The sequence below is a fragment of the Carassius gibelio genome, chromosome A18, assembly GCF_023724105.1.
Source record: "Carassius gibelio isolate Cgi1373 ecotype wild population from Czech Republic chromosome A18, carGib1.2-hapl.c, whole genome shotgun sequence".
In the NCBI taxonomy this organism is placed as follows: domain Eukaryota; kingdom Metazoa; phylum Chordata; class Actinopteri; order Cypriniformes; family Cyprinidae; genus Carassius; species Carassius gibelio.
Genome location: NC_068388.1, coordinates 5031573 through 5043676, shown reverse-complemented (window position 1 = coordinate 5043676; position 12104 = coordinate 5031573). Strand labels below are relative to the sequence as shown.

The 12104-nt window shown below is 39.3% G+C and overlaps 1 protein-coding gene across 1 annotated transcript; it reads right to left on the bottom strand.

Annotated features, from left to right (window-relative positions):
• Window positions 1-10582: 10582 nt before the first annotated feature.
• LOC127934650 (spidroin-1-like) lies at window positions 10583-11475 on the bottom strand. The gene has a single exon (XM_052532167.1). The coding sequence runs from the start codon at window positions 11281-11283 to the stop codon at window positions 10636-10638; it is 648 nt and encodes a 215-aa protein (XP_052388127.1). The 5' UTR covers window positions 11284-11475; the 3' UTR covers window positions 10583-10635.
• Between the last annotated feature and the right edge of the window lie 629 nt (window positions 11476-12104).

The following is a 12104-nucleotide window of genomic DNA, read 5'->3' as shown; positions in this document are numbered from 1 at the left end:
ACACACAGTTGTGGCCAAAAATATCAGCCCCTTGGTAAATATGATCAAAGAAGGCTGTGAAAATTCATCGTTAATCCTTTTGATCTTTTATTTTTAAAAATTCACAAAAATGTATCCTTTCATTACATAATAATAATTTACAACGGGAGGGGGGGTACCATTATGAAATAAAGGTTTTTCTCAAATACTCGTTGGCCACAATTATTGGCCCCCCTAGAAATTCTTATGAGTAAAATATCTCTGAGGTATATTTCCATTCATATTCACAACTTTGAGCACTCCAGCGTGATTATAAATTCCCATTTCCACAATCAGGGCAATAATTAATAATTTCCTATCAAAATAAAATGTTACGAATCTGCCTGGAAGAGGACGTGTGTCTATCATCCTAATGCATGGTGAAAAGGAGAGTTTGAGTGGCTAAAAACTACAGAACCTACATCACCACATGTTGTTTGGGAGGGTTACAAGAAAAATTCTCCTAGTTCATCCAAAACGACTTAACTAAAAGCATATCCAGTTATCATATATGACTGGAACTTCAAATGAGGCTGGCTTCTATGGTCAGATGAAACTAAAAATGAGCTATTTACAGTAGTAGCAAACACACAATATGGGTTTAGTGAACACAGAGATAAAAAGTACCCCATGTGTACAATGAAATATACAGCTGTATGTTTGCTGTCGTGTGCCTACATTTCTGCTGGAGGTCCTGGACCTCTTGTTTAGACACATTGCATCATAGATTCTATCAAATACCAACAGATAAAAAATCAGTAAGTGACTGACTCTCAATCCTATAATGGGCCATGTTTGGATCTTCCAACTGTACAATAACCCAAACACAAGCCTCAAAAACAACACAGAAATGGGTCCCTGAGCTCAAAACCAAGCTTCTGCAATGGGCATTCCATTCCTCTGACCTGAACCCTATAGAAAATGAGAGGAGTGAACTGAAGAGGAGAAGCACCAACATGGAGATGGGAATTTAAAGGTTCTGGGGTGGTTCTGGATGAAGGAATGGTCTCTGGTCTCTTGTGAGGTGTTCTCTAACCTCATCAGGCATTAGAGTAGAACATTTAGACCTGTTTAACTGTCAAATGGAGGTTTCAAAAAGTATTAAATAAAAGGGGGCCATTAATTGAGGACTGTGTATTAGAGAAAAACATTTATTTCATAATGATATTTCCCCCCATTTTAAATTCTTATTATCTAATAAAAGGATATTTTTTTGTGATTTTTTTTTTAAATAAAAGATCAAAAGGATTAACAATGCAGATGCATTTTCACAGCCTTCTTTGGTCATATTTAACATATTTAAAATAATAAAAAATAGTTACACAAAAGTGATATTTTCTTACCTCATTTTGATGGGGCATAGGGTTGAACCCACACAAGTTACATACAATATTTTTGCATTCAGTGCAGCTGTTATATTGATCTTTCTGTAACTCCACCTCACAGAGTGGGCAGACCTTGGCAAGAGGCTTGGATATAGGTGTCTCTCTATCCTGTTTCACTGTATTTGATGGCTCCTTAGCTTGTTGAAGTAATGGTGCCTTCTCCTCTTGTTTCTGTTCAGTTGATGGTTTAGGATCTTTACTAGGTTGAGCTTTCTGAGAACCTTTTGTGGTTTCAAATCCTTTTTGTGAGCTAGGTGATGTTGCGTTGTTGTTGAACAATGACTGAGATACTGTAGACCCTTTACGGGAGCGGGAAGGTGGTGTTGTTTCTGAAACTGATGAACCTTTGCGGGAGGTTGGTGGTGTTGTGGAAGGTTCATCCTGAACAGCTGAAGACATTAGATTAGAAGCTGTGCTAAGGAAGGAGGAACCAATGCCCAAAACTTTGCCAGACACAACAGAAGCAGGCTGAGGAGAAGGAGACCTAGATCGAGCCGCGTTAAAGCCAAAACCGAAAAATCCAGACTCCTCTTGACTAGGCTCAACCTTGGGTGGCTTGGATTGTTTTTCTTGGGGCTTGTCCGATTTCATCTGCTGTGAGGTCTTCACATCAATTGCCTCCTTTCCCCCAACTACAGCTGTTTTCTGACCAGTATTGGTAGCTTCCTCTGCATTTTGTTTCTTCTGCCTAGTTTCTGGAACATCTTGCTCCTTCTTCTTTGGCACTGGGGCTACTTTCTTAGTTTGATCTTGAGGCTCTGCATAGGATTGGACTGATGCTCGCTGCACTTGACAGGTTAAGCAAAGCCATTCCTGTGCCTGCCAATAAATGAAAGAGTTTGAGAAACCCCAGACAAAATGGTTTTCTACATAGCGATACTGCTGTATTAGCCGCAGAATTATAATTATATCAAAATAATTATTAACTGAAGGAAAATAAAGTAGAGCCCACAGCTCACTTCACAAATACTTAATTATCTTACCTTGATTTGATGAGGCATGAGAAACCCACAGAGGTTACACACAATCCTCTTGCATTCAGTGCAGGTGTTGAAGTTAGGAGGATCTTTCTTGAGCTCAACTTTGCAAAGTGGGCATTCTTTAGGGAGAGACTGAGAGGACATATTAGCTTCTTGAAGCTTTGATGGAAGTATAGATTGTGATTTGAAAGGCTGAGACTGCATGGGCTTCTTGTCTTCCAATTGTTTTTGAGAAAGAGGTTTATTTCCCTCAGCATGCATATTTGTCGAGTCTTGGGATGCTTTGGATCCCTTATGGGATGTAGCTGATGCTGCCACAGCTGATGTGGTTTTGAAAGATGTCTGAGAAACCGATGAACCCTTACGAGAGGTGGGTGGCGTTGTAGACTTCACTGAGGTCTGGGAAACTGTTGAACCTTTACGAGGTGTTGGCGGTGTTATGGAGGATTCATCTTGAACTACAGAAGATATGAGATTTGATGCTGAGCTGAGAAACGAGGAACCAAAGCCTAGAACCTTCTCTGAGACAATAGGTTGAGGAGAAGGTGATCGAGATCGAGCACCACCAAAACCAAAGCCAAATAAACCTGTATCTTTTTTGGAGGAATCTGATTGTGTTGTTGTTTCGGATCTGGCTGGTGCACTACTCTCTTTTGGCTCTTGAGATTTTATAGTTTCTTTCTGTGCTGGTTTTTCCTTTAGGAGATGTTGTATTGTAGATTTAGTAGTTGGTTTTCCAAGTGCTGTTTTTGACTGGTCCTCAGTTCTACTGGCTCCTGGAGAAGGCTGATGTGGAGCTGTTTTGTCTTGTCGTGAACCAGCATCAGTCTGCAGCTGAGGATTTATACTTGAAGGTTCGGATGCTCTCTTTATCTGGCAATTCAAACAGAGCCATTCCTTAACCTGCATGACAAAAATCACAACCGCAAATCAACATGACTCTCCTTCAATAAATCAATTATGACCAGTAGAGTAAAATAAACTATTTTTCTTACCTCTATTTGATGAGGTGTGGGGTTAAATCCACAATGGTTGCACACAATGTTTTTGCAATTGGTGCAGGTGTTGAAATTAGGAGGATCACAGCTAATATCTGTCTTGCAAAGTGGACAGATTTTGGGAAGAGGCAGGGGAGTTTCGTCAACTTTTGCAGACAATGTTTGGTCTGTTATTGTTTTCACAGAAGATTTACTTGCTAGCTGAGGTGATCCAGAAATCTTTATTTCTTGTTTTTGCGCAGTAGGTTGTTTAGTATCCCCTGCATTTAAAGTCTGTGGAACAGCAGAGCTCTTCCGAGATGTGGGTGGTGTTGAGGTCTGGGAAACTGTGGAAGCTTTGCGGGAGGTTGGTGGTGTTGTAGAAGTCTCATCTTGCACAGCTGAGGATATTAAATTAGATGCTGAGTTGAAAAAGGAGGAACCAAAGCCAAGAACCTTCCCAGATACAGCAGACATAGCAGGCTGAGGAGATGGAGACCTTGACCTAGCACCACCAAAACCAAACAATCCAGAATCTTTCTTGGCTGTCTTGGCAGGAACTTCAGATTTGGCTTCATTTTCTTGCTGCTGGGCTTTTTGGATTGGCAGAGTACCATTTGGAGACTTGGCTTGTTGTTCTTGTAATTTCTGAGGAGGGTCGGTTTTCTCGCCTAACTTTTCTAATTCAGAAACACCTTTCTTTTGAATTGAGGGTATAGCCAATGGTTGAGTGGTAGGGATTTTGTTGGGCTGCGCTGCGGTCTCCAACTTTGGAAGTCCTGGTGGCTCCATTCCTCTTAGAGCTCTTTGAGTCTGACAGTTTAGACAAAGCCATTCTTTCAACTGAAAAGACAAATTGATTAACTCATGTTAACATATATAATTCAAAACTTCTAAAAAGCATTCAAAGCCAACATAACATTACCTTAGTTTGATGCGGTGTGGGGTTGAATCCACAGAGATTGCAAACAGTGTTTTTGCACTCAGTACAAGTGTTGTAGTTGTCAAGGTCCTTTTGGATTTGTACCTTGCAGAGTGGACAGGATTTGGGCAAGGTTTGAGGGCCTTTGTCTGATTTTGGCATCAGTGAAGAAGGTTCTGTTTTTTTAATTTGAGATACTGGTGCTTTGTTCTTTTGGTCAGCAGTTAGCTCTGTCTTTTTCTCTTCTTTCTGATCATCTGATTGATTAGCCTTTCCTGTAGATGCTGATAAGGCAGCCCCTTGCAATGTTACAGACGTTTGTGGAGTAGTAGTCTTGAGGAAAGTTTGAGAGACCAAAGGTGTTGTAGAAGGTTCATCTTGAACCGCTGATGAAATGAGATCAGACGCTGAGCTCAGGAAGGACGACCCAAATCCTAGAGCCTTCCCAGACATGGCTGAAACATTGGGCTGAGGGGATGGTGATCGTGCTCCACCAAAGCCTGAAAAGCCAAAAAATCCTGACTGTTCTTGCTCAGTATCAGTCTGTGGTACTGCTTTAGACACAGAAGAGGGGGCATTTTTTGCTGTCAGTTGCTGTGAAGACATAGAGGAGAGAGATTGCTTTGCTCCTGCTGCACCAGGTTGGTTGGCAGGACTAGTCTTTGTTGGCTGAGACGTGGGGTGTTTCTCTAAAGGACCATGTGTAGATTTCATCTTTTGAGACTTGCTGGGCTGTGTTTGGGACATTATTGTGGGTTTTTCCACAGGCTCTATTCCTTTCAGTGCTCTCTGTGTCTGGCAGTTTAAGCAAAGCCACTCTTTTGCCTGCAAAAACATTACAATTATCATAAGTAACTTCTCCACATTTTTCATTTTCAACATTAAACCTTGTGTGGTGTTCATATTTTTGTTATTCAGCCATTGTTCGTGGGTCTGGTTGACCTGCTGCATTTTTGGGTTTTTAATTCAACTTAATTTATTATTACTATAATTTTTTACTTCATCCCAATTACAACAAATATAAACAGCATATATGGTTAATATTTGCCCTTTACCTTTATTAGATCACATTTATGAATTAAAGTGCTACAACGTTGTGTGGGAATGGCAGGGGCAGAAACACAAACTGGTGTACAGTTTGTGGTCATTGAAAATTTGTTCTGATATATGTTTGAAAAAATAATATATATATATATATATGTAAATATAAAATTAAAATAGGTCCCATAGACCCGAACATCATACACCTCACGAGCAGATATCATTACATTATTACTTGTAGCTTTAAATAAATATATTAAGATCATCAGTGAGCCTAGAATTTGTTAAATGTTCTCTTTTTGGACTTGTTTTTAGTGACTGATTACAATAAAAAATTGAAAATTGGTCTGCACTCTGGCCATGTATATTTATTCTTAATAACAGTATTTAAAAGGTAGAAAAAATATAAAAACCATGATCTGTATTGTGCTTTGTTTTGGCAACTTAGAAAAATGTTGTAAATGCTTTCTTGAGAACCCTTCCCAGCAAGCTGAAATTTGAATACGTTTATGTCAGAGCAGCCCTAACAACTATAGATCTCTCAGCTATATAGTTTCATGACAATGGAATCCTCCTACACATCACAGACAACTATAAAGTATACTGATAATGCATATTCTGCCAGAGGCCTAAAGGACTACTTTTATAAACACATTCCAAGCTAGAAGGATGAAACCTCAGCATGTTCATCTCACACCAGCCCTAAGATAATCTTAAATGTTTTATTATCCTGAAAATGGTCCTCCAACTTTCCTGTAAGCTAGAAGGCTGAAACAAATATTTTCATGTCGGAGCAGTCCTCTGACAATTCCTAAAGTCTAATTTGGCTACAATGATAATTAAATGCTTATCAATGGATCAATGGTCTCTTCTGTGGTGCAAACAACAATACAACCATAAAATGTGGATTACTAAGGCTAACTGTAGTATTTGCATAACATTCAGAGAAATTGTCTTATTTGCATAAGCTTATCTATAGCTGCACACACAAGGGACCCTATCATACACCCGGCGCAATGCGATGCAAGGCACTGCACAAGTGTGTTTGCTAGTTTCAGTCCGGTGCTATTTGCATTTTCCCGTCCAGCGCCACGTCGTTTAATTAGCAAATGCATTTGCACCCATTTGTGGGCCCATGGCCGTGCTGGTCTAAAAAAGAGGTGTGTTCAGGTGCATCGCTGGCGCATTGCTATTTTAATGAGCTGAAAATAGACTGCGCCATAGACCAACTCAAACTTGGTCTAAAGTCTAAGTGCCCTATTTTAATGATCTAAACGCAAAGTGTAAACCGCACGGCACAGGTGCACTCAGGGCGTGTCCAAATCCACTTTTGCTATTTTTACGACGGAAAAATAGTCCTTGCGCCGGGGCGCATTTTTGGAATGCGTTGTCCCTATTCTCTTAATGAGGAAACTATTTACCTTACATAATCACATATCGATATAAGTTTGATATTTCGATATTGATGAAATAATATTCAGTAATTATACACAGTATACTGTGTTTTACTCTTTACTATTATTATGAACAGCAGTAATATAATCTGCAAAGTAACACTTTTAATCAAATGATTAATTAGCTACTTTTGTTAGGGATGTAATCCCCAATTAATAATCCCCAATGAATGCATGCTCCCCACATTTACAAAAGTTTTAAATTAATTAACATACACGATTAACTATCAAATATGATGTTTACGATGAGTTTGTGAATCCGGAGGAGAGTTTTCGGGAAGGTCTGTTTTACGTGCAAAATTACTCAGAATTTACTCATTTTTACAAAAGTTCATGAATGAAGCCTGTACTGTGCACATAAAAAAAAGTTCAACATTACAGAAAGGTTGCTTCTAAAATATTATCGAACGCAGCTTACACGGTTTTCAGTAGGCAGTGACAGCAATGTATTACTTTTGGCCAGTAAAAAAATAATAATAATAATAAATTGCACATGGTCCTTCCTGCCACAATTGTTATAATACATTTTAGTACACTAGAGTGCAAGCTAGTGTTCAATATGTATTAACTGTTTTTAACATCTTATTTTAGCTTTTTGTAAGTTTGCTACAATGGACTTTTAAGGGTTAAATTAATTCCCCTCTGTATCTCAAAATTTTATTTCTATTTGTGCTGCCTGCACAATTCTCAAGCTCACAGCTCATCCTGAAATCCACATTTAATCTCTGGAGAAAGCCAGCAGCACTCTTTTTAGACCTAAGGAAACAGACTAAATCATTTAGATACTTTTAGCATGGGATAAAAATATACACATATGTGTTACATTAGCCAATTCCCAGGTTCCCAGGTATGTCATGATTAAACACCAACCACACAGTTGTGGTGATGAATGAAGGTGACCTTCATATCTGAGACATATTTTTTCCATTATTATCTCATTTCAACAACTTGCACTTGACACTGAGCACAACCGAGTAGCAGATGCCACTGTAATCTACACCTCATCTCTGTGCTTTGGAACTCTCTTAGAAAACTCTTAGATTTTATCTCCAAGGACTACCCACGGATCCTCTGCCTGCCTAGTTTTCGTCACACAGCCAGCCCATGTGACCCGATAGCCTTGGAGTCTCCTTGCCAGGCTGCATGTAAACTCTGAATTGTTCATTACAGAGTCAAGTGTCTTTTGTGCTCAACACATCTTAAAAGATGAAATGGCCATTTAGGGGGCAAACTGGTATGCTCATGGCTTCCAGATGATGACAATAGAGGTGGTAAGGGCTCTCTAGGGGACATAGATTATTACAGCAGCTTCACTGCTAAGAATAAGCACATGACACATTGCTTGCCTCAACTATACTGGGTCCCTAAATATAACACCTCATGGCCAAAGTACAAAAGTTGGTTTGTGTTTTAGAACATATTTGGTTGCAAACACGAACATTGTCCATGCAAAAAAATAGACAAGTATGATTTTTGTAAAAATTAGTATGTGTATGGCCTCAAGAGAAAATGGTATTCCAAATATAAATTTGACTTGACCAAACAGTGAAAGACAATAAAAAAAGGACCCTCTATAAGTGATAACTAACTTGCAGACAAAATAAGGTCATGTGATAAGGGAAACCAGCAACAAGTCGTGAGAAGTCTAAAAATACATGAATTCACTAGGACTTCAAAATAAAATACACAAATGACACTAAAGCATGAAAACAAAGACCAACCAATTGGTTACGATGAAACGGTAGATCTTACAACTTCTGTTATGAAAGGAAAATCAAATATTCCCTTGCATCAAAACAGAAAACACTAAAGAACACAAGATCATGAATGAACCTCTCTGGAAAGTGGCTAAGGGCAACAGACTGAGTGGAAAGCTTGTAAGTAAAATAGTCAATTAAATTAAAATAAAATAAAATAAAATAAAATAAAATAAAATAAAATAAAATAAAATAAAATAAAATAAAATAAAATAAAATTAAATTAAATTAAATTAAATTAAATTAAATTAAATTAAATTAAATTAAATGTATGCATTAAGCAGACGCTTTTATCCAAAGCGACTTACAGTGCATTCAGGGTATCAATTTTTACCTATCATGAGTTCCCGGGGAATCAAAACCCCAACCTTGCGCTTGATACCAATTGAGCTATAGGAACACTAACTGCTACGTTTCACCCAGATCAATCATTAAACTTCATAACACAGGTCACTTAACAAAGAATGTCTATTCATTCATAATATATATTTATCACCAAAGCCCTAATGGATACAGTATGTTAATCACAAATTGTACAATGTTTTCTTTTTCTGCCTTAAAAAATAGCACTTTATTTTGCAAGTTTAGGCAGGGAGTAGTCTGAGGTAATTGAGAAACAAGGCACATTTTTCTCTCACAGCCATTTTCAGTTTGCCTTCCACAAGACTGCCTCCACAAAAACCAAAGAGACTACAAAATACATCCATCTTTTACAACAGAATCACTGAGAACATGTCCTCTGAAATTGCTCTTGACATTTTCTGCCAACAGTTCATTGCACAAACCATAATGTGAACTTACTGCAATGAAATTCTTCTGTTTCTTACCTCTGTTTGATGAGGCACAGGATTAAATCCACACTGATTACACACAGTGGCCTTGCATTCAGTGCAGGTACTATAGTTGGGAGGATCTCTTCTCAGGTTTGCCTTGCAGAGTGGACAGGCTTTGGGAGGAGGTTTCGGGCTTTGATCTAATTTAGTTGCCTGAGCAGGTGAGGATTCCTTTGTTGTCGTTGTTTTTTGAGTTACTTGGGGTTTATTTTGTTGCTGTTGAATTTTTCCCTCCTGTGTCTGTGATCTAGGAACGTTGGGGGAGCCCTTAGAGGCCTCTGAGCCTTTTCTTGAGGAAGGGGGTGTGGTGTTCTTGGCAGAGGTTTGAGAGACAGTGGAACCCTTGGTTGGTGGGGTTGTGGAGGGCTCATCCTGGACAGCTGACATCAAATTGGATGCTGAGCTAAGGAATGAAGAACCAAAGCCTAGAACCTTTCCAGAAACAGAAGAGGCACCAGGCTGTGGAGAAGGAGAGCGGGATCGAGCACCACCAAAACCGAAACCAAAGAAACCAGACTCTTCTTCTTTTTTAGAGGGCTCTGTCTTTGATGGTATCTCAGTTTTGTCAGGAGGAGCACCTTTTGTTGTCTGCTGTGGAAGTGGTTTCTGTTGTGACATTTGCTGCGACGGATGAGTTGCACTTGTGCTGGACTGGCTTGACAGTTTCTGACCCTCTGTTGGTTTGGTTGGCTGGCTAGCAGATGGTGGCATCTGCTTACTATGAAGAGTGTCTTTCTTTGCAGGGTTCTGTGATGGTACATAGTCCTTGGGCTGTGGCTGGGCATTTAGTGTAGGAGGTCTGCTTTTCTCTGCCCCTCCCAGAGCTCTCTGCATCTGGCAATTCAAGCAGAGCCACTCCTTAACCTGCATACATGGAGAGTATACATTTATGTTATACAATTGCTAGTTTTTAACTTTGTACAAATTTAAACTTTTAAACTTTTAAAAATTTATACAGTAAAAAAAAAAAAAATTCTGAGGAAATAGCATTAGTTATTCACGGCTGCCTCGATAAAAACTCTGTGGATTATTTTAGTGAAAGGTGTTAAACAATTGTGAAAAATATGAGCTTTTGGGGGGGGGGGGGGGGTCTTCTTCAGGGAGTTAAAATCATCACAGTCCAATACAACATGCTTCAGAGACAGTGGACTTCTGGATTGAAATACATAATGGTGGATCTTCACAAGATAGTAAAAAGTGACTTTTATATCTAGAGAGGTCTATTCAGCAACCGGTATAGATAAAAATATGTGTCACACTAATTAGAGTTAGGAATTTTTACTCACGGTTGCATCTGGAGGACTGAAGCCACACATGTTGCAGACCACTGATTTACATTGTGTGCAGGTGTTATAGTTGGGCGAATCCTTGAACTTAAGATTGAGTTCTGTATTTTTACAGACTGGACAGAGGGATTTCACCCGAGCACCAGCTCCACCTTTCTCCTGAGGCTCTGCTGAAAGAGGCCCTGAGCCAACTGCACCTCCTGGATGAGACCCTGGTCCACTTAGGCCTTGTTGCTGAGGTCCACCCTTCCCAACACCCTGCTTAGGAGATCCACCCCCACTTGCTCCTTGTTGCAATCCTCCCCTGCCCACTCCCTGATGTGAAAGATCTCTTCTCCCAGCTCCTTGCTGTACAGGACTTCCCCGACCAGCTCCTTGTGGTTGAGATCCATCCCGTCCGGCTCCTTGGCCTCCCCTTCCCACACCCTGTGTCTGCTGTCCACTTTGCCTCTGAGGCCCCTGTGAGGCTGGTTGGCCATTCCCCTGCTGTTGAGGATCCTTCTGCTTTGAGGGTCCTGGAGGTTGCTGTTGTTGCTTTTCCTCATCATCCCCAAAACGACTGAACTTGTTTACGGCAGAGGACATTGCACTGAGAGGATTCCCCCCACTCAAAAAGTTTGAGGAGAACATGTTGGCTGTTGGGAATGGGGCTTTGAAGACTGGTGTTGGAGAGGGCTGGGATGGGGGGAGCCCAGTAGAGGGATTCTCTCACCAGTTTCAGCTGTCCCTCACATCTACCTCCAGTGTCCCTTAGGAAATAGAAAATGGACAATGAAAAGAGAGAATTCACATATTACTTGTGTTTTTAATGCTTGCATATAATGCATTAAACATCACGTAAAACCATATACATGATAATATTAAAATATTAGTAGTTCCAGACCCCATAAACAAAAGGATGTAATACAATTTAATATCTCAGAAATGCTTTATATACTGCATAAGGCACAATGAGATAAATGAGAATAGTACTTTGACTGGAAGTATTGCTTTTAGCCAAGTCGTCTTTTTCAAAGCAGGGAAAAACTTAATTTATACAAGAGCGGTATATAAAACAAAAAACATTTTAAACAAATAGTTTTCAACTTCATAATCGGTAACTGACATGTAGAGGTTGTAGACTGTATGATCAATCTTGCATTGTGACGCAGTAATCACAATGACACATAACATCCAGACATATGGTAAATAAAAGAGCTAACAGTGAGGGATAGAGTCTACCTTACTGCCCTTATAATTATGCATTACCCTTTTACATAATCTAAAATTGTTTTAATTCAATATTATTTATTTTGCATCTTATATTACCTTGTGTTCTGAATGACATTGCGCTGGAATACATAAAATATTGACAACATATCTGTCATAGATCATACTATGAAAATAATTATCACCTAAAAAGTTAATAATAATAATAATAATAATAAGTATACTACAATCCAAATTGTGAG

Coding starts and splice junctions, on each gene's coding strand:
- LOC127934650 (XM_052532167.1), bottom strand. CDS start 11,283: ATGTTCTCCTCAAACTTTTTGAGTGGGGGGAATCCTCTCAGTGCAATG.